Raw genomic sequence first — 20,414 nt, 5'->3', positions numbered from 1 at the left:
TGAAGTTTTCACTCATTTGAAACTGTTAGGGCATATATGCATTACATAAACTTTTAAATACATAATTCTCTCTCTCCAGAGGCCCCCTGGCAACTGGAGCTTTGATTAAGGAGTTGCTAGTGACTGCTAAAGGAGAATTCTTTTCACTCATGTGATTGCTTGTGTGAAGCCATAACCGTTTTATGGAAGTTTGCAGGGCTGCTGAGAGACATCCCAAGAACATATTCAAAATGCTTGATTGGAATCACAAGAATCACAGAATCATAGAATTGGAAAGGGCCATACAGGCCATCTAGTCCAACCCCCTGCTCAACGCAGGATCAGCCCAAAGCATCCTAAAGCATCCAAGAAAAGTGTGTATCCAACCTTTGCTTGAAGACTGCAGTGAGGGGGAGCTCATCACCTCCTTAGGCCTATTCCACTGCTGAACTACTCTGACTGTGAAATTTCCCCCCCTGATATCTAGCCTATAGAACAGGCATGGTGTCTCTGTTTTCTAGTTTTAGCTTGTTCATATTAAACCCAGAATTTTGTGTTCCTAGTCTGTCCCCACCCCGAAGCCATGCAAGGTTGTAAAGCCCCCAAGCCCTTTTTCTGGACCTTTCCCTCAAAGCTTTTACAAGCATTTAGCAACCTAATCCTAAAATCCAAAGTACAAGGAACTTTGTGCTTATGATAATACTATATAGCTGCTGCCATGTCCAGCATAGAGAAATAACTATGAATCATTCTGTGGGTTCTCCCAGTATAAATGATCACCACATGACCTGGGGAATAGCTAGAATTGCCAGATGTTGCAGAATTGGCAGCAGAGCGTACAAGGAGAGCCTTTTTGTCCACTATATTTAGCATTGCATATAAAATGGGATTACAAAAAAATTTAGCACTCTGTGAATGGTCCTGTGACTGTTTAAATAAATTGCCTTTCACAACATTTTGATAGGTGAATCTAAGAACACATTTGACTCTGGAATATGTCACTTGTGAATGGAGTCAATGTGGATGGGAAATTACACATTTAATAGCCAAATGCATATTCTAGTCTAGAGTATTTTACATTTTGTTGTTCTTTGGACTATTATTTTGATTTTTTGTTACTTGCAAACAATCCCAGTCACCTGTTATGGTTGTGGCACACCATCCTTCCATAATGGGCAAACATGGTACCTGAGAATCTCCTGATAAGCACTGTCACCATTGTGTGTGAACAGGGAAACCACATTTATTTCCCAGCTTTGGTATGTGTAAATACATCCACATATATTCCATTAAGCATGGTTGGATTGCCGATATTATAATGACCAAACAGGTCTGTAATGCAGCTGCTACATGAGTGGTGAGATACCTGAAAGGCTTCTAAATTAAAATTCTGTTTCTTTTATACGCTAATGTGACTGTAGCTTTTAATGAGGCAACAATTTCTGTTGTCTGTCAAAGCAGTATTATTCAGGACCAGTTTTGACTCAGAGAATGCACAAACCTAATAATGCCTACTTGTTACCTAGTGTTGCTTTATCCTATAATTTCCATATAGCTTTTCAGTGGGAATTTAGTTTTATCTTTAGGATTCCTTGAAAGCTTAGAATCAACCACGATATTTTGAGAGTGACTGCTATGTGTAATAGAAAATCAAACTGAAGTGTAACTTGGAATCATCGCTTTATGGATTCCTGTTCAGACAGAATTGTCTGAGATGCTGTGGTTATTTCTAAAGCAGTGCATTACAGTACTGCCTATAGAAGACTGTGGACTCAAACCAAAGCACATCAAAAATGGAGCAGTAAACCTTTAAGAAGTTAATCCTGTTTGTAAGTGTCTGCTTCGTAAATCAAAATTATGTGTATATTAAACCATATGGAGGCATAGTACTTTCAAGACTGAAAGATCTTGTTTGTTTGTTTGCAGATGTCAAAAAGTATCTTAATTTAGTCATAGTGATATCACCAGAACTAACTCAGGTCTATTGATCTTCAGATCCTGTTGTTTGAGTTGCAGAATTCCATGTTGGATTGCTTTTTAGATCCACTGATTGCATCATTCGTCATACGTACAAACAGTGAATCTCTAGGGCAATCACTGAATACTCTTTCTCTGCTTGCAGTAATAATATATTTAAAAGAGGTCTCTGAAAAGGATAGGTTTCTGAAAGAAATGTGTCTCTCTTGTTTTTGATGGCATTGAGATTACAGACAGCAAATCTTTGATGGCTAATAAGCTGAAAGGCAGACCCAACAGTAAAATTATGTTTTATGATTTATTTTATATAGGTTAATCCTAAGAGCTATCTATTATTTCCCTTTCTGAGCACTTACTATAGTTACTTGTGAAAGAAGATCTGGGGGGAAAGAGAGAGAGAGAGAGAGAGAGAGAGGCTGCTCTAATTCCTGCCTCACCCTGGAGTTGTTTTTTTACTCCAGTGATCAGGAAAAATAGACCCCCAAACACGCAGGAGGCCTAAAAGTAAGAGGCAGAGAGTCAAACAAGGGGCATTTAGTGTCCTCTGCACACCTTTCCTTGTTTCTGAAGAGGGGGTTGCAAAAAAAAAAAAAAAAAAGGAAAGGAGCCCCAGATGCACAACGGAGAGGTCTAGTCATTTTCTCTCATCAGCACTCCTGACGCTGTACAGTAAAAGCTGTTTCCAGGGATTACGCTGTGCATGCTCTTCTGCTTAGTAACAACCCATTTCCTCAGCCAAGAGACACTTATTTGTGCACCCCTCTTAAGTGGCTGCTTTCCAGAGAAACCAGGTAAGCAAACATGAAAAGTATTTTTTTCCTGTATAAATAACATAGCCTGGGAGTAGTTTACAAGGAGGTTGGCATAAGCACTCCCCATTTCTAGTCAGAACTGCTGTCTGTCAGTTATGATTCAGTGTCTGTAAACATTACAGACCGGCTGTTTTTCTGCTGTGCTTCATGTTATGCTGATCAAGTTTGGATCGCCATTCCAAAGGGAAAAAGCGTTGGAGAATGTCAACAACACGGTTAAGGCTAGAAGGCAAAAGCAGGCAGCACTGTGAGTGTATGTTCATCTCTCTAACCTACCGGTTTTGAATTACCACGTATTGCGCGTGGTGCTTGATTAACCAACCCAGGGTAGCTGAAGGTCAATTATATCCCACAGGGTTAAAGAATTCAGAAAGCAAATAGCAAATAATCTGTTTTGAGAACAAAAAGAAGGATGTCTCAGATACTTAAAGCAGGTGGGGAAATAGAAGGCAAAATCTGCCTAACACAGTAATTGCATTTACCTCTAATTCGCAGTATCTGTGCTCTTAGCCGTCATCCTTGTGCTTCTTGCGTTTTCTCCCTGGGAGGCTTCTGGTGCTGCCTAGGAGGCCTGAAGGTCACACTTCCCTGTGCTTTCAGTGACCCAAATGTGTTTGGTAATCTATATCGAGAGAGTGATTCGGATGTTTACACTTGCACTTTCATGGATGCCTCTAAGGGCTGTTTCACATGTGGTATTTTAGTGAGGAATGGTCTCTTTTACCATGTGTACAAACACATACAAACCCACAATAGCTTTGAATCGTGTGTCCAGATGGCAAAATACACACTTGTACAATTTTGGCACCTAGCAGTTTCACATTTCCACAGATAGTATACGATCCAGGATGATGGGGGGGGGGGGGTCATAGTAAGTTTGAAATCCTGTTCTTGAATCTGTCTTAGATAAAAATGCAAAATATTCCTCAGTGTAGTAGGGCAATTTGTTGAGGTTAGCTTTCTGTTCCCCATAACAGTGACAATGTTTTTCATGTAGATCAGTCACAGGCTTGGGTTGCCAGCTGCCAAACAACAACAACAACAACACCCTTTTAAACCTCTCCCAATTGCCACAATGTAGAGAGTGAAAAACAGAAATCAGATCTCTTGCCAGGATTCTTGTATCTACGGGGGGGGGGGGGAGTGGTTGTCAGCAGCAGTGTTTTCATTTGGTGTGTCTGCTTGACTTGTAGCTTGTGCATGCACACGGAGAGCTGAGCAACATGCTGCACTCCAGTGCATCAATCCAGCAGTGACTCTCTGTGTTGAAAAGCAGCATCGGGAGAAGGGTGGTGTTTAGTGACGATTTGGCAGGGGTGGTGGTGCTCCCAATCCTTTGCACACCCTTCAGTGCATCCTGCCTAAGCTGCTTTCTCCTTGTGGGGTTCCAAGTGTGTGTCTCACCCTCACAATCAGTGGTTGTAGAAACTGTTCTCAGACGGGTTTTCGCAGTGTGAGAATCCAGCTGCAGGCTGCTTTTGTTAATCCCAGGAAGAAATAGAAAGCCGTTGACGTTGCTTGCTCCACTGCCTGGCCAAGAAGGGTCTGTTGGACTCTGACCCCTCTTTCCATCCAGATAACATGTCTTCAAAAAAATAAATCAGCCTTCCATTCAAGCCCTTTTTACTGGAATAACAGGGATGTGCTCCTATTGTGCATAGCTAGAGATGGATGTCAGATCTTGATTGCTAAACAGCATCAGTACTTGAAAGGGAGACCACCAAGGAAGACTCTGCAGAGGCAAGCAATGGCAAATCACCTCTGCTTCTCTCTGGCCTTGGAAGCTCTTTGCTGGTTTCACCATAAGTCAGCTGTGACTTGGCGGCACTTGACACAGACATGTGAGTGGGCACACCAGGGCCATCTTGCAGGGACTTTACATGCTTTGAAACGCTCCACTAAAAAATAGGTCCAAGGTTTTTGACTGTACGCAAGTATTGCAAAGTCTCCCCTTTTAAAACTCAGGCTTTTCCTTTAATTTGGGAGCTTTATTGCTGACATCAGATTCTTCTTTGTATTCAGGTTTTGTTTTTATTTATTGGTTTATTTGTGTTACTTCTTGCAACTTGCGGGAGCACTGAATGTGGGGGCACTGAATAGATAATGATGATAGAGTTTATTCCCAACTATTACACATCTCAAGAATTCCCAGCTTTTCAGTCACAGAAAATGCACCCAGAGCCCTGAAAATACCATCTAAATTTTCTCGAGCATTTATGTTGTTTATTTGTATAATGTCACTTCTGCATAATGCTTTTAAAACAAGTAGACAGGTCCCTGTCCAAAGAAGCTTACAGTATAAAACTGTTTGATAATGTGATATGGGGAAACTGGAAAGGAACTGCATTCGTTGGTGTGATTTTGTTTAGATTGGTTCTGGTCTATTATAGTTTCTGTGGAAATTTGAAATACAGCTAAGGAAAAATCAATCTAAAAGAAGTCTGAACTCCTTTTTATGTAATAAAAGCTGTCCCTTTTTGCTAGCTTAGAAGTATTTTGTTGGTATACAACCTTGGGTTGTTACAGCAAAATTTTGATGGAAGACAAGAGTTTATCCTTTTTGCAGAGAAGATGCTCTGCCTAATGATGGAGGGAACTCTAAATATCCGGCGGTTGCATTAAAAATTACAGTGCTCGTGTCTGCTTACTTGTTACCTACAAGCTGTACCTTTGACCTGGAAGTCCTGTCTGCTAATTTCTGTTGTTGGAGTGCAGATAGAGGAAGGATGGATTATAGTTACACAACCAAAGGGTGAGGGGAGAGAAGACCTGGGCCCCCCCACATGCGCGGAAGCCTCTGCGCAGGTGCTGACCTGCCACGCAGGCACGTTTGCACCTGGTGGGGCTGCAAACGCGCACGTGCGACAGTTTCACACATGCGCACATGCACGGAGCCGCTGCACATGCGTGTTTGTAGATAGTAATGCTATCTGGAGCGCAGATGTGCATGCATGACAGGCCCGCACATGTGCGTTTGCAGCCCTGTCAGGTGCAAACTTCCGCACCTGCACGGGGGCTTCCGCGCATGTGCGGGGGCCCTGGTCTTCTCTTCCCTCACCCTTTGGCAGTGCTCCGCAACACTAAAAAGGTTGCGGTCCGCTGGACTAAAATACACCCTCCGTGGGAGGAGAATGTTGATCCAGGCTTTCAGGGTATAGAGGTCTGATAGTGGAATGGTGTTCACTGCTGCAATCAGATCCGCTCCCAGTCCTGAACATGAGATCAAGTTGAGGGTGTGGCTTGCTTGAGGGGTGGGACCGACAACAAATTCCAAGAGTCTCAGTGGTGCGTTGGGAAGATGGTATAGCACCCGGATGGCCAAGCTTTTGGCCGTGTTCCACACGAGACCAACACATTCACAGCTTGGGGACATTTGCGCGGGGAGTGCCCTGAAGGAGTAACCCTCCTGGATCAAGAGTTCGTGTGCTGTTCTTCTTATATGTTGTGATTTGCCCTGAGCCCATTTGCGGGGAAGGGGCAACCTAGAAATTGAAATGAAAATAATAAAATGGTATATTATTGAAATATAAGTAAAATGATGTTAGTCTTGTGCACACTTGTTCCAGAAAGACAGAATATAAATGTAGTATAATGATTGATATTGTGTATTCAGTAAGAAGCCTAGTAAATCAGGGATCTAAAGCAGATAACGTATTATACTGTATTGGGCTGATGTGGTGACAGAAAATGAAAGCGGTGTCCTTTTACCAAAAGGACTGGCCCTTTCCTTGTATCTCAGTCTTATAGAACCAGCTATGCAGTCCGAAACAAAGCTTGGAGGCTTAGATCACAAATGTGACTAGATTACAGTAATCTAGATTCGATTACTGTTAACTCGCTCTATGCTATGATTTGGAAATTGCAGCTGGTACAGAATATAGCGGTGTGGGTCCTGACAAGGACCCCATGGAAGGCCCATATTTCACCTGCCCTCCATCAGCTGAACTGGTTGCCAGTAGAGTTCTAGATCAGGTTTAAAGAACTGGTATTAATCTTCAAGGCCTTCTGTTGTCTGAGCCCTGCACACCTGTGGGACTGCTTCTCCCAGTATGTCCCCTGGAGAGCATTACTATCTACAAACACAAACCTGGTGATCCCTGATCCTGGCCTCGACCAGAGCCAGGGCCTTTTCAATGCTGGTTCCCACTTGGTGGAATGAATTACTAAAGGAGATCCAGGCTCTGACAGAATTAGTAAAATTTTGTTGGGTCTGTAAATCAGTATTCTTCCACCATGCCTATGGTTGAGGCCAGGATAAATGAGAAATAACTATGGGCCTCCCTCCGTCTCTCCCATTTCAATATCCCTCTCCAGTTATACCTGTTCTTACCTGCACTAGAAAGACCATCCCACCACAGTTTTCGGACAACCATAAACAGAAAAGTCAATGGAACGATGATGGAAGGGAACTGTGATGTATTAGTTTTTAAATGGTATAACTTTAATTGCTGACACTGTAAGCCACCTTGAGCCTGCTTGTATAATAATAATATTAATGCAGCAGCTGCTGCTGATGGTGCATTCTTTTAAGCCCACTAAAGTCAAAGGATACAACTCTGTTTAAAGTAACTGAAACCCCATGAGTAACTGAAAAACACCCAATCCTTAGTGGATCATATGCACATAACTAAATCATTATAAGACTAATTGATAACATAATGGCTGACTATTCTACAGCATATTCTGCCTCAAGACAAACAAGAGAAGGACAGCTTTAATAAAATAAGGTCAGCTTCATATGGAATTATATGTGAGAACATTTCTAGACACATTGTTTGGAACAAGTTCACCTCATTTAGAATGTTGCTGATGACTATAACAAAGAGATCACAGGAAAATACAGAGTGATGGGAGAAGGTCTAGAATTTTATTTTCACTTGAAAAACAAAGGGAGAGGTTAACACTTGTAACACAAAGGGAGAAGGTTCAATTAGATGCCTTGATAAATGTAGTTCTTTGGGTTCATAACTATGAACTGGGTTCATAACTATGTCAGGGTTTTTAAAAACTAAGGTCAGTCAGATGCTTCTGGGAGATGAATAGTTTGCCCTTATTTGATAATCAGATGAATACTGCTTCTGAATATGAAGGTTCTATTTAGATTTTCATTAGTCTCCAATGAAACTGAATGCAAGAATTTGATTCTGTTATCCCAAAAAGGTAGTGAATTGAAAGAGGCAGTTACTTCTTTGCAGATCATAAATCTGCACTGGTACTGCAGTATACTGCAGCCTTAAAAAAAAAAGGATCTATACAGAATTACAGGCCATTTTTATTGCCAGACTTCATGGCGGATTAGGAAACTCCATAGTTTCACACTTTTCCAAACAGGTGTACACACGTCATTCTGCATAAGGGACAGTGCTTGTATTATAGAATCATAGAATCATAGAATCATAGAGTTGGAAGGGGCCATACAGGCCATCTAGTCCAACCCCCTGCTCAACTCAGGATTAGCCCTAAGCATCCTAAAGCATCCAAGAAAAGTGTGTATCCAACCTTTGCTTGAAGACTGCCAGTGAGGGGGAGCTCACCCCTCCTTAGGCAGCCTATTCCAGTGCTGAACTACTCTGACTGTGAAAATTTATTTCCTGATATCTAGCCTATATCGTTGTACTTGAAGTTTAAACCCATTACTGCGTGTCCTCTCCTCTGCAGCCAGCAGAAACAGCATCCTGCCCTCCTCCAAGTGACAACCTTTCAAATACTTAGAGGGCTATCATGTCCCCTCTCAACCTCCTTTTCTCCAGGCTGAACATTCCCAAGTCCCTCAACCTATCTTCATAGGGCTTGGTCCCTTGGCCCCAGATCATCCTCGTCGCTCTCCTCTGTACCCTTTCAATTTTATCTACGTCCTTCTTGAAGTGAGGCCTCCAGAACTTCACACAGTACTCCAAATGTGGTCTGACCAGTGCCGTATACAATGGGACTATGACATCTTGTGATTTTGATGTGATGCCTCTGTTGATACAGCCCAAAATGGCATTTGCCTTTTTTACCGCTGCATCACACTGCCTGCTCATGTTTAGTTTACAATCCACAAGTACCCCAAGGTCTCGTTCACACATCTAGAAGCGTATACCCCATCCAGTAGGCATGCTTTTCATTTTTCTGACCCAGATGCAGAACTTTACACTTATCTTTATTAAATTGCATCTAGTTCTCATTTGCCCATTTTTCCATTGTGTTCAGATCTCGTTGAACTCTGTCTCTATCTTCCGGAGTATTTGCCAGGCCTCCCAATTTGGTGTCATCTACAAACTTGATGAGTAGTCCCTCCACCCTCTCATCTAGATCATTAATAAATATGTTAAAAAGTACCGGGCCAAGCACCGAGCCCTGAGGTACCCCGCTGCTCACCTCTCTCCAGTCTGATGAAACACCATTGACAACAACTCTTTGAGTGCGGTTCTCTAACCAATTCCCTATCCACCCGACTATCTGAAAATCCAGATTGCAGTCCTTCAATTTATCCATCAGAACATCATGGGGAACCTTGTCAAAAGCTTTACTAAAATCCAAGTAAATGACATCAACCTAATTTCCCCGATCCAGCAAACCTGTTACTTGGTCAAAAAAGGAAACCAGGTTGATCTGGCAGGACCTGTTGGAGACAAATCCATGCTGACTTCCTTGGATCACCCAATTGTCCTCCAGATGTTTGCAGATCGCTCCCTTTAATATCTGCTCCATTATCTTCCCCACAACAGAGGTCAGACTCACTGGTCTGTAGTTCCCCGGTTCATCCTTCCTCCCTTTTTTGAAGATCGGAATAACATTTGCTCTCTTCCAGTCCTCCGGGACATCTCCAGTCCTTAAAGAGGTTCCGAAGATGATGAACAAGGGCTGTGCAAGGTCTCTGGAAAGTTCTTTGAGTACTCTCGGGTGTATTTCATCCGGACCAGGGGATTTGAACTCATCCAGTGCAGCTAAATGCCATGTTAACCTGCCACCCAGACACTGTCCTTTGGCTATGGCCATCTCTAGATGTGCCTAAACACTTTGACCTGTGGGAAAAAACAGAAGTAAAATAGGCACTAAGCCTTTCTGCTTTCTCTGCATCTTCCGTTAGAGTTTGTCCATCTGCACCCAACAGTGGGCCTATTGCCTCCTTGACTTTACGTTTGCTCCTCACATAACTGAAAAATCTTTTCTTGTTACAATGGGCTTCCCTGGCCAATCTTATCTCACTCTCAGCTTTGGCCTTTCTTATGATTGATCTACAGTCCCTAGTAACCTATAGGTACTCTTCTTTAGAGCTCCGTCCTTCTCTCCATTTCCTGAACATTTTCCTTTTCTTTCTTAGTTCCTCTTGAAGTTCTCTGTTCATCCAAATAGGCTTCTTAGAGCTCCTGCAGTGTTTTCGTCTTTCTGGGATAGTCATTGATTGAGCATGCAATAGCTCCTGTTTGAGTAGTGCCCACCCTTCACATGCTCCCTTCCCTTCCAGCATTCTCATCCATGGAATGACACTCAGCATGTCTCTGAGTTTATTAAAGTTTGCCCTACGAAAATCATCTGCGTCTGGCTACAAGCTTCCTTGGCTCCCCATCTCAAAAAGAATTCTATGAGGACATGGTCACTTCCCCCTAGGGTCCCCACCTCCTTCACCTCATCCACCAACTCTTGCCTGTTGGTCAGTATTAAGTCCAGTATGGCTGAACCTCTTGTGGGTTCATCTACCATTTGATAAATGAAATTGTCAGCCAGGCAGGTCAGAAACTTGCATGACTGAGGACGCTTCGCAGAGTTTGTTTCCCAGCACACATCTGGGAAATTGAAGTCACCCATGATGACAAGGTCCTGTCGTTTGGATATTTTCTCAAGCTGCTCACAAAGTGCAGCATCCACATCCTCTCGTTGGTCAGGCGGTCGGTAGCAGACACCAACCAACACACTGTTTGTTTTCCCCTCGCTTATTTTCACCCAGATGCTTTCCACTGTAGATATGCTCTCCTTCACTAGAATTTCCTGACAGGTAAGCCCTTTCCTCACATACAGTGCCACTCCTCCACCTCTTCGGTCTATTCTGTTTTTTCTGAACCGTTCATATCCATCCACCATTACATTCCAGTCATGAGAATCATTCCACCAAGTTTCTGTGATGCCTACTAGATCATACCTTTCCATCAGCATGAGAAGTTCCAGCTTTTCCTTTTTATTGCCCATGCTTCGGGCATTAGTATAAAGACATCTGAATCCTTTTACTTTTGGTTCTCTATGAGCTGGCCTTGCCGGTTGGGCTGCCTCCGATCGTTTTCCTTCCATACACTCCCTATGTTGATCGTCTCCTTCCCCTAGTGGCTTTAGTTTAAAGCTCTCCTGATTAATCTCCCCAGGTTTCTGCCAAACACATTCTTCCCCAGTTTCGATAAGTGCAGTCCATCAGGTGCTAGTAGGCCTTCCTCAAGAAAGCCTATCCCATGGTCCCAGAAACCAAATCTCTCCTGCCGGCACCAACTACGCAGCCAGTGATTCACCTCCATTATCTTCCTCTCCTGACGCATTCCTCTTCCCTTGACAGGCAAGATTGAAGAGAATACCACTTGTGCCCCCATTTGCTTGAGCTTCCTCCCCAGATCTTGATAGTCTTTTTTAATAGGAGCGATGGTATTCAGGGACATGTCATTCGTTCCCACATGGATCATCACAATTGGGTAGCGATCCGTAGATTTGAGGAGTTTGGGCAGCCGTTCTGAAACATCTTTAATTTTCGCCCCTGGCAAGCAACACACCTCTCGGGTTAGGGGGTCGGGCCCAGCCACATGGTGATCCATTCCTCTTAGCAAGGAGTCTCCAATTACCAGTACTCTCCTTTTTTTTTCTTCTCAACTCCATTTCCTTCTGTCCCCGTGGCCTCTTCCCTTTGTCTTGGACTTCGTTTTGGGACCTCTTCCCTTGTTGACCCTTGCACCTCCTCTGCAAGGGCCTGAAATCTATTCTGGAGCTCCAAAGGCCCCGAGAACTGTCTTGCTCTTCGCCGTTGAGTCTTTTTCCGAACTGTCTGCAGAGGCTCCCTATTGTGGTCAATCTCCTTATCCTCTTTAGTTGTATTGTCTTTATTCCGAGTTGCAGGGCTCTGGTCTATGAACTCCTCCCCTTCATTACTTTGGGTCAGAGTAATAATTCTGTTTTCTAGTCCCCTAATCTTTTCCTCCAAAAGTCTTACCAGCTTACACTTGGGGCAGCTGTAGTCCATCTTGTCTTCTGGGAGGAAGGTAATCATGTCACACTCACTGCAGATGATGGGATGAGTGTCCTGGAGGTCCATTGTAATGTCTAGGCAGTGCAACTACTAGGGAAATATAATCTACTGATTCTAATTGCTCAGCCAAGAACCCCAGGCTAAGAGCCACAGGCTCGAGCCTCTGGAGAGGAGCAGCCCTTTTTAATCCTCCCAACAATTACCCAGCAATCACCACACCCAGGCAGCACAATAGCCTCACCTGGTCAGCAGCAACTCTCCCCAGTAGCTCTCTCCACGTGCTCTCAGTTGTCTGAGCTCTTATTTATTATTTTTTCTTATATTTAGAATCACAGAATCATAGAATCACAGAATCATAGAGTTGGAAGGGGCCATACAGGCCATCTAATCCAACCCCCTGCTCAACGCAGGATTAGCCCAATTTATATATCACCCTCCCAAAATTTGGCTCAGGGCAGTGCACATCAAGTATAAAATCCATCTGCTGTGTTCTGGACCAGTTGCAGTTTCTGGAGCAGGCACAAGGGTAGGCCCATGTAGAGTGAGTTATAGAAATCCAATCTAGAGGTGACCGTTGCTTGGATCACTGTGGCTAGGTGTTCCAGGCTAGGTGTAGGCCGGTAGTAACTTTGTTTGGAGTAGATGGAAAAATGCTGGCTATGCTACTCTTGTGACTTGCACCTTCCTAGAAAGGGAGGTGTCAGTGATCAAGCCCAAGTTCCTGGCTAAGTGTGCAACTGTCATTTGCACTCTGTCCAGGCAGGGAAGGCATGCTTCCTCACTTGGTCCCTTCCTATCCAGCCATAGGACCTTTGTCTTTGAAGAGTTGAGTTTCAGGTGACTCTGCTTGTATCATCCCATCACTGTTTCCAGACATCTAGCAAATGACTCTGGGAGAGAATCTGGGCTGCTGTCCTTCAGCCCCTCTGGGAATTCCTCTGTTGAGAGAGAAAGGTTGATTATCTCATGGAGAGGAGCTCATATCCTCTCCTCACTCGTTTTAAGTAGCCATGAGGGACAGGGATATAATGGGCATGTGGTTGGCCTCACTGAAGCTAGCAGCCTATTCACTTCAGTTAGCATGAGCCACCAAATACTCCTTCTGAAGGGGTCCAAGGGTCCTCTAGTTCCCTTTCTGTATCAATGGTTAGGGGAAGGTCATGGTGGATATCTTCTCTGTGAAGTGGCTTGCAAATACCTTACAGCAGTGGTTCTCAAACTTCCTAATGCCACAACCCTTTCATACGGTTCCTCGTGTTGACACCCAACCATAAAATTATGCAAGGGTTCTTTCACAGAAATTAGACTGACCAATGGCGTGAAGATACGTTGTTCATGATTGTATATATTTTGGTTTTGTTCTGGGGTTTCTCAGTTCAGTTCTGCCTCTTGTCCCACCATGCCGATCTTGCTATTTTCTGCTGCTCCAGACAGATGAACGCTCTATCTTGATCTATTTCGCAAGGCTGTTGTGTAGATGCCCCCCCCGCCAAGCTGCTCGCCCTGCCGCAACCCCTGTGAAAGGGTCATTTGACCCCCAAAGGAGTCCCGTCCCCCAGGTTGAGAACTACTGCCTTACAGCTAATGTCCAATTAGCTATTATTTTGGTGCCTTTCTGCATAAGCGGCAAGCAATTGAACTACTCTAAATCATTGTGCCAGATGTGAGCTCACAGTTGTGATGGAAACTAAGTGAAACCTGAGCCTGTCTACAAGTTAGTTCCTCTGCCTTTTGATGTGAGGATGCTGACCTTTTTTGTAGTAGTGCCATATCTTACCATTTCAAAATATATTAACTCATCAATGTCCCTCTAAGAAGAGTTGGTTTTTATAACCGCTTTTCACTACCCAAAGGAGTCTCAAAGTGGCTGATATTCGCCTTCCCTTCCTCTTACCACACGAGACACCCTGTAAGGTTGGTGGGGCTGTGAGAGCTCTGACAGAACTGCTCTGTTATTCGAAGTGACCACTCACTAACGTAGGAAGTCCTGCTCAGCAGCAGTCTGGAGCCATGCAGAGTCTTGCCTTTCCTATTTCCCATTTTAAGTTTACAACAGTTATATTCTGCTTAGGATGTCGACTGCTCTGGTTAGTGGGGGGGGGGGGGGAATTAGAGGTGTCTACAACATTGTTATTGTTTAGTTGATGGGTCCACGTTGCTTGATAGTGCAATGCTGTTGCAGTCATTCATTTCCTGATCTGTCATGTCAACACAGGAAAATCCTGTCACAAATTATTACTGCAGCACAATATCCATCAATGCGTGGATTCTGCCTAAAACAGATTGTTTATATTGGCAACTAAACAATAACAGTACACTTCAAGTGAATACATTTGATAACAGTGTTTTCCTGCATGGGTAAGACATGATCCAAGAGGTGAATGGATGTTATAGTAAAATGATAATAAAATTTCCGGTGATGCATGGATGTAATCTTATTGATGTGGGACACACCTGGCAAGCCTAATCAAATGGAAATGTAGATGGACGTGACGTCCGTTGTCTTGCCCACTAAACGTCCCAGAAGATGAGGAGGTCTCAGCCAGCCCCTTGGGCCTGGGCAGCTGCTGTGTGACCTATGAGGTGTTTGCAGTGGCCACACTGGCCCTAGGAGCCTGAGCAGCTGCTGCATGACCTGTGTCACTGAGGCAGAGACAGATGTATAGATAAGCAGGATGGGGGGGAGTAAGGGAAATGTGTGTGTGTGTGTGCATGTGCACACGTGTGTTTGCTTGGAGGGAGGAAAACCAACAGGTAAAGGGAGAAATGGGAGGGGGAAAGGGGAGGGAGTGTCTGTGTGTGTTTGTGAGGGAGGGAGGAGGAGGAAGCAAGGAGGGGGTTGGGAAAGCAACAGATGAGGGGGGAAAGGGGAGAGGGAAGGGTGTTTCAGTATGTCTGTGTATGTGTGTGTTTGCGAGGGTGGGAGGGGGCCCTGGCCAAGTTGCTCCTGAGCAGGTATGTGTCCCACATACCGTCTGAGAGTCAGACTGTCAGGATAATTTTTTTCTTGTGCATTGACTTTGAATGTTGCACACACACAAAAAGTCTTGATTTTGCTTTCGTTTTTTTGGGCTTTGTTGCCACTGGATTGATATATGTTGTCTGGTTTGATTTCTTTTTTCTTTTTCTTTCTTTTTTGTTCTGGAAGGCAATATAAGTATTTTAAATAATGAACAGGCACTTAGCAGGCAGAGAAGTATTCAAGCCCAGTTTCATTTCCTGCTTATACAGAGCAAAGTTAGCCACATTTCCTGATAATGCCTTTTTATCTCTTTTCTATCCTTATCCATTATGAAACAGCCTAGAGGGTGGGATGTGTCCGGCTGTCCAAGTTGGAATAGGGCCAATCAGGGCAAAGCTGGCTGCACCCTGATTGGCCCTGCCCCTGCAGCTCCCGCCCTCCATCTCTGGACTCTAGCCTCTTTGCTCTCAGATGCCTCAGTGCCTGGAGCCAGCAGCAGCTAAGGGGAGAGGGCCCTGGGCAAAGGGTTGTGATGGAGGGCTTGCTGACGAGGGCCTCTTGGCCTGCTAGGCTGGCCTTGCAAACAAGGGCCTCTTGGCCAGCTGACGAGGGCCTCCCAGCCCCCACCCGCCCCACTTAACCTGGCTGGGAGCTGCCGCCCAAAGCCACCTTAAGCTGCCTGGCCAGGGGCCAGGCGAGGGGGCCCTTTCAAGGCCCATTCTTAGGAACAGGCTTTGCAGCTAGTTTGTCTACTGTGAGAGCCCCCTGAAACACTCTTCAGACTTCAAGAAATCGCAGAAGTGGTGCAATTGTGCTGAATATGGTTAGGAAGCATAGCTGTGTACACACTCACCTGGGACCCTCCCCTTCCCACTCCCTCCAGGAAAGGGTGGGCAGGTTGACATTTATCACCCAATAAGTGTTGAACAAATCTAAAAAATATATTAAAAATTAATGAACTCCCAACCATTCAGGAAACCGTTCCAGGGCTGTCAAGAAATCCTTGAAAGCCTGGGTTATGGTGTAGCCTTATCTCAACAGATCATGGAAGCTAAGATGGGTCAGTACTTGGATGGAAGACCACCTTGGAAGAATCTGTGGAGTCAGTCTATCAACTCTGCTGCTCACTTTTGAAAGTCCCTTGCTGGGATTGCCATAGATTTGCCATTCTATCGGGTGCAATTTGACAGCAGCTTGGTAGCACATACATACATATATAGCATCCCACTACACTGAAAGGAAAGAAGGCAAATTATCAATGGTTATGAAATTCCTTCTATTTCTAGCTGACAATCTCTGGGGAGCCATTACTGGCATATGTAGCTATCCTGGCCCAAAACAGCTTTGTAGGGGAGATCTCAGGGATTTCTACTGAGTGGTACTGGTCACATTTGGGAAGCGTAATGACATGTTAAGCAATGGTTGATCTTGGAAAATGGAAAGAATTTGGGTTAGCCACACATCAGTGGTTCCTGTGGGAACAAATGATATGATAATTCTTTGGCTTTTTGAAAATGCTCTAAAAACTGTAATAATGGCTGGAAAACTAAATTTTCTGGATGAACTATTGGATTAATACAACACAATAAATTAATGAAGGATAGCCAGATGCAGCCCCCTATTGGTAGTATCCGTGTCTTTCTCTAGATAGCAAATTTATAAGTGTACCTCTAAAACTTTTACAATTACATCTAAAAACATTTAACATTTTCTGTGATTTCTGCTACTCTTTTCTCTCTCTCTCTCTCTCTCTCTCTAGGTATCTTCTCATCCCCTCTTTGAAAACCTTTCCACGGAACAAGGAATGTAGCTAAACATTTCTTTCCAGAGGACTTTGCAACAAATCCAGCAATGGCCAGAGTAAGTGGGAAATGTTTTGTATTACCATGTTGTCAGTAAGCTCAAAGAGTAAATTTAAATCATCTGTGAATTTTCAGGCATAGTGTAATGAACAGGTGGCTAAAAGTCACATAAAAACTGTGTCAATTCTTGCAAATATATCAAAATTGGAGATTGATGTGTAAATGTACCCTTCTTCATTGTGGCATGCTGAGAGTAATTAACTGAGACCCTGTTGTATTTCTGATATATTTATTTGATATTTTAAAAATGAAATATAATTTGATATTTATTTATTCATTCATTCATTCATTTATTTGTTTCCCGCCATTTTCGGCAAGCCGGCTCACAGCGGGTTACAGATTAAAACCATAATGTTTCCAATTAAAATATCAGAACAGTACCCCCTTAAAATATATAAAATACTGCCCGTACAACAGCAGCAGGATAGATGATATATTTATTTGCGTCACTGCCTCCTCTCCCGGAATGAAATCCAAACAAATGGAAACTAAGCTTGATATTCCTGTTAGGTCCTTGCATCTGTTAAACATCTTGATTATCCTAATTTGTTCCTCCCCCTGTACCTACATGTATGGACTGGTAACTTCCTTTTCAATGTATCTGACAAAATAAATGTGCACTCAAAAGCATATACCTTAAATAAAACTCTGTTGGTCTTAAAGGTGCCACTGGAATCAAATTTTGTCCTGTTACTTCAGAACAACATGACTGTCCACCTTAATCTATCTTCATGAGTGTCTATCCAGGGCCTCCAATTCTCTATCTGAGGAGAGTAGGATGGTTTCCCTCCCTTTGAAAAATGAGACTTGCTTGTCCCCTTCTGCTCAGTGGAATTCCCTGGCTTTGATTGACTGACAGACCCTCAGATATGCAGGGGGTCAAAATCACAAGGATTGATTTAGAGCCCTGAAGGGGAGGTAGGACTTTGAGAGATGATTATGAGGTTCAAGAGGCATTTGCTACACTGCTGTTGGCAGGAAAAAGGTTAGATTTAATGGAGCATACTCATATCAGGCAAGATAACTCATATTCTAGAGTGGGTGGATTGGAAGTTATTGTTTGCATTCAGACTTTCCTTGATTTATGTCTGTGCTCCTTTGGGAAACTCGCTAGTGATGTCATAGCATTGCTGGTGATGTGCTGATGACTTCATTTCTGGCATGATTCAGAAGTGACACCATTACACTCTATGAGTCTTTAACTTCGGTTTAACCATAGAGCTCTGAGCAAATGCTAGAGAAGTGCCGGACACAATGCTGTCACTTCCAGGTTACATTGGAAGTGACATAGTGGTGGTAGGATGGTGCCAATTGCTCCCCCATTCCACTCCCCCTATTCCTTCCAGTGGGAAACCTGGGCAGTCTGCACTTACTTTGTTTATTCCATTGTCAATCCTGTTGAATTCGGATCGATTTAAACTCAGGTCTTCATCTCCCGCCCCCATTGAAACAGAAAAGTGTTCTGCACATGGTTAGGGTAGTTCAGAAGGAGGGGGGGCAAGCCTCTTTATTTTCTCGAAGGGGGGGGAGAGGAGCCAAACAGGGAGTCTCTTTCTTTTCTTGGAGGGGCGGGGAGAGAGGATCAAAGAAGGCAGAGGAGGGGGAAAAAATACAAGACTGACAGAAGTTGAGAGAAAGTAGGGGCTTCTCTTTGAAGGCAAGCTTGTCACATGAACAGCTTTGGCCAATCAGGGATTCTCTACCACGGAGCAAAGCCCAGATTCAAAACAGCCTGCAATTTGATTCTTAAAATATTGAGCATTAAAAGCACTCTAAGATATCGTACAATAAAGGTAAGGTCACTCCGGATCAATCCTTCTTGCTGCAGAAGGAAAATTTAAATCACCCAAAATCAAAATGGAAATCGCGTTCTGTGTAGACGGCAGGGGCTGAATCGACCTGGGATTGGAATAAAAGCTCCATGCAGTTTACACCCTGGTAAGCCTGCTTGGGAGGCTTGCTTTGTGTTGGAGAGTCTTTGCACTAGTTTAGACCTCAGTAAATGTCTTCTAACTAACCCAAAAGTCTTTCTTTTACCACTCTGAATCAGTGGCTTTTGAAATTCAGTCATTATTATTATTATTGATTGTATTTATTATGCACCCTTTCTCTTTGGACTCAGGGCAAAGGTGGGGTTTTTTTGTATGTGAGCTATTCAGAGATAAACTTTGTTATCATAAAGAACTTACAGCTGACAACTCTTCTTTCATACACATCCAAAGTCTTTGGCTTCATCCCGATTCACAAGTACCACTGTGGTGGTGTGATGATCCTCACACCACTGTGGTGTGATGAGCCAGTTTGGTGTAGTGGTTAGGAGTGCGGACTTCTAATCTGGCATGCCGGGTTCGATTCTGCGCTCCCCAACATGCAGCCAGCTGGGTGACCTTGGGCTCGTCATGGCACTGATAAAACTGTTAAGAACCAACTCATATAAGAACCAACTCTTCTTCTTCTTCTTCTTCTTCCTCAGATCTCTGCTGGTCAAAACTCTAGTTTCCTTCTGAGGGCCCCTGCTGCACTTAGCAGGCTTTTTCTCCCCTTTTGATTGTTAGTGCTTTACTCCCTGGACTTCCCCAGAACTCAAGACCCCAGGTTTCAGATTGTATGACCCTTGCCTAAACTTCCCAATTTCCTCTCTTCTACTTTTTATAGTAGAACTGGTGCCACTGTGGCAGTGCCAACCCAAAAGGACTAATTGGGTAGCCGTGTTGGTCTGAAGTAGCACAATAAAATCAGAGTCCAGTAGCACCTTTAAGACCAACAAAGATTTATTCAAGGCGTGAGTTTTCGTCTGAGGAAGAGTGCTTGCACTAGGAAGCTCACACCTTGAATAAATCTTTGTTGGTCTTAAAGGTGCTACTGGACTCTGATTTTATTGTCCAAAAGGATTTTGAAAGTAGAACTTGAGTTGGCGGGGGCATTGGGTCCTGCCACTTGGATGGCAGTGGTTCTGCTGTCCCTGGAGAAATGCCCCCTCCCCCTTAGTTTCTACTTCAGAGATTCCCTGATGTGATCCGAGTCCTGCTGAGTTTCCTGTTGACTGTACAATTGCTTACTAGGCTGTGCTGCCTCCCTTCTAGTTAAAAAGTGTCAGCAACCGAGGAATATTTTTCGTAAAAGGAACAAATATAAAGCAATTGTCAAAAAAAAAAGCCCCCTCCTTGCAGGTGACTCCTCAAATTATGTGGAAAAGATTTCTTTTTCTAATTTCTGGTCAGGTTTCAAGGATAAAATAATACAAAGAGGAGGAGAAGAAGAATTTTTTAATAAGAGATCTGGGTAATATTCAGCTTTCTATAAGGAACCCAGGAGCTGTCCACTGTGTTTCCTTTCTAAACTGACTATCAAGAATATAAACAGAGGGATTCAAAGCAACTGGAAAAGCTCTTCATAAGTTGAATATTCTAAGGAAGGGAGTGGTGGCTGCGGCACATGAATATTAAACCAGTGTGTAAAAAAGCATTTTCCTGTTTTCATGATTATACAATCAACACCTGCCATACAAATATCTCAAGATACTTTATATTCATAGGTTATTTTATTGCAAAATACCCTTCATGAGATGCTTCACCTTCTTTCTTAAGGAGCAGAACAACTGGTGATTCTGACATGGG

At 43.6% G+C, this 20,414-nt stretch overlaps 1 protein-coding gene across 3 annotated transcripts in view; it reads left to right on the top strand.

Annotated features, from left to right (window-relative positions):
* Nucleotides 1-20,414, top strand: part of TRIM66 (tripartite motif containing 66) — a 73,994-nt gene that overhangs the window by 6,069 nt on the left and 47,511 nt on the right. The window contains exons 1-2 of one of the 3 annotated variants that reach the window (XM_077321734.1): nt 2,126-2,747; nt 16,695-16,795. In XM_077321734.1, the coding sequence (XP_077177849.1) occupies nt 16,787-16,795 (9 nt within the window). In that variant the 5' untranslated portion in view covers nt 2,126-2,747; nt 16,695-16,786. Of the gene's footprint in view, nt 1-2,125; nt 2,748-2,889; nt 3,016-16,694; nt 16,796-20,414 lie in introns of those variants that run through there. The other 2 variants (XM_077321735.1, XM_077321736.1) reach the window with 2 other exon arrangements.

This window comes from Paroedura picta, chromosome 2 (genome assembly GCF_049243985.1).
Source record: "Paroedura picta isolate Pp20150507F chromosome 2, Ppicta_v3.0, whole genome shotgun sequence".
Classification (NCBI taxonomy): domain Eukaryota; kingdom Metazoa; phylum Chordata; class Lepidosauria; order Squamata; family Gekkonidae; genus Paroedura; species Paroedura picta.
Note: the sequence above shows the minus strand (reverse complement) of the source record. Positions and strands in the feature narration are given on the sequence as shown.